This window comes from Aplysia californica, unplaced genomic scaffold, assembly GCF_000002075.1.
Source record: "Aplysia californica isolate F4 #8 unplaced genomic scaffold, AplCal3.0 scaffold00792, whole genome shotgun sequence".
NCBI classification, from domain to species: Eukaryota; Metazoa; Mollusca; class Gastropoda; order Aplysiida; family Aplysiidae; genus Aplysia; species Aplysia californica.
This window is the reverse complement of record NW_004798062.1, coordinates 186,173-188,440: the sequence shown is the minus strand read 5'-3', so window position 1 is coordinate 188,440 and position 2,268 is coordinate 186,173. Positions and strand designations below refer to the sequence as shown.

The window sequence follows — 2,268 nt, the reverse complement described above, 5'->3', positions numbered from 1 at the left end:
TTGCGGGGCTATGTACCTTAAGAACAAACTCATTCATAGCATCTTAGAGCCTGAATCCCGCTCGCCAGCCAGTTTTGTCTTCTTTACAATCTCCGAGATGCCTCCAGCCGGACCTGACAGCAACATACGAACTTCTTGATTCATAATAACTGAAAACCTCTGTATATCCCAAACTTCCGCTCAACAGCAAGGTTTATTCAGTTTACAATCTATGTTATCATCCCAGCAGACCTGACAGCATTCTGAACCAAGCTCAACTTCCCGGGAAGCGTACACATTATGCAAGCTAACACAAACTGCTGTCACTTTGTGAATCCGTATGCTCATGTATGAGTTGTACGTATTCATGTATGTGCTCAATCTGTAGCACATTGTCACCATGTCACCAAAAAAAAGCCAAGGAAAGCAAAGCCATTCAGGTTACTCACAAACAACGTTTAAGGACACACAAATACCATAAGGAGACACAAATACCATAAGGACACACAAATACCACGTATCAATTATCAACGTTTCACTGCACAACAACATGGTCACAGTCACTCACAGATTATTTCACACCCCATAAATATCCACCTTTTGCCAGATATTTCCGCTCTCAATATATATAATGACATTCCTGGTGCCTCTCGGGGGGGGGGGGGGGGGGGGGGGGCGCATGAAATTATAAAATTTAAAAGAAAGAAGAATAAACTTAAACATTGCTGAGAATGGTTAAAAGCCATTAATCTGGCAACGTCAATGCAGGGAAACATGTGGCACCTAATGTTTAGGCCGCAGGGCTCGAACTCAGATAGCCGCCGGATCGGAAAAGCAAAATAAAAGTAAAGTAATATAAAAAGTTTGCTGTCAGCCTCTAAAACAATAGCTTCCTGCTACTGCGTAGTATCTGCTAAAATAATAGTTTGCTGCTGTCCTACACAACAACTACAATAAGTTTTCTACTACTACAAATAATAATTTTCTGCTACTTCAAAGAAACTAAAATAGTAAATTTCTGCTACTACACAGCAACTAAAATAATATTTTCTGCTACTTCACAGCAACTAAAATAATATTTTCTGCTACTTCACAGCAACTAAAATAATATTTTCTGCTACTTCACAGCAACTAAAATAATAGTTTTCTGTTACTTCACAGCAACTCTGCTACTACACAGCAACTAAAATAATATTTTCTGCTACTTCACAGCAACTAAAATAATAGTTTTTTGCTACTTCACAGCAACTAAAATAATAGTTTTCTGTTACTTCACAGCAACTCTGCTACTACACAGCAACTAAAATAATAGTTTTCTGCTACTACACAGCAACTAAAATAATAGTTTTTTGCTACTTCACAGCAACTCTGCTACTACACAGCAACTAAAATAATAGTTTTCTGTTACTTCACAGCAACTCTGCTACTACACAGCAACTAAAATAATAGTTTTTTGCTACTTCACAGCAACTCTGCTACTACACAGCAACTAAAATAATAGTTTTCTGTTACTTCACAGCAACTCTGCTACTACATAGCAACTAAAATAATAGTTTTCTGTTACTTCACAGCAACTCTGCTACTACACAGCAACTAAAATAATAGTTTTCTGTCACTTCACAGCAACTAAAATAATAGTTTTCTGCTACAACACAGCAACTAAAATAATAGTTTTCTGCAACTACACAGCAACTAAAATAATAGTTTTCTGCAACTACACAGCAACTAAAATAATAGTTTTCTGCTACTACACAGCAACTCTGCTACTACACAGCAACTAAAATAATAGTTTTCTGCTACTACACAGCAACTCTGCTACAACACAGCAACTAAAATAATAGTTTTCTGCTACTACACAGCAACTCTGCTACAACACAGCAACTAAAATAATAGTTTTCTGCTACTACACAGCAACTAAAATAATAGTTTTCTGCTACTACACAGCAACTAAAATAATAGTTTTCTGCTCCTACATGGCAACTAAAATAATAGTCACTTGTCAGTTTTCTTACCGTCATATTTATTGAAGTAGGCCTTCTTGTACTTGGCTCCGTCCTTGTCGTTCCAGAAGTAGACGGGCATGGAGGGGAAGGGAACAAGGCACACCAGCTCGCCACTCTCATTGTACACAGGCTTGCCTGGCGGGACAAAGGAAGTTTGTAGAGAGGGAGGGGGGGAGGGAGAGACAGAGGGGGTGAGAGAGACGGACCAAGAGAAACAGAGAGAAAGACAGAGAGACAGAGACAGAGAGATGGATAGACAATGATACAGAGAGAAAAAGACAGAGAT

General features: G+C 38.5%; 1 protein-coding gene across 1 annotated transcript in view; it reads right to left on the bottom strand.

Annotated features, from left to right (window-relative positions):
* Positions 1-2,268, bottom strand: part of LOC101863300 (acetoacetyl-CoA synthetase) — a 36,422-nt gene that overhangs the window by 16,437 nt on the left and 17,717 nt on the right. Inside the window, exon 15 of the mRNA XM_005109573.3 lies at positions 1,992-2,117. Coding sequence (XP_005109630.1) covers positions 1,992-2,117 — 126 coding nt within the window. The remainder of the gene's footprint in view (positions 1-1,991; positions 2,118-2,268) is intronic.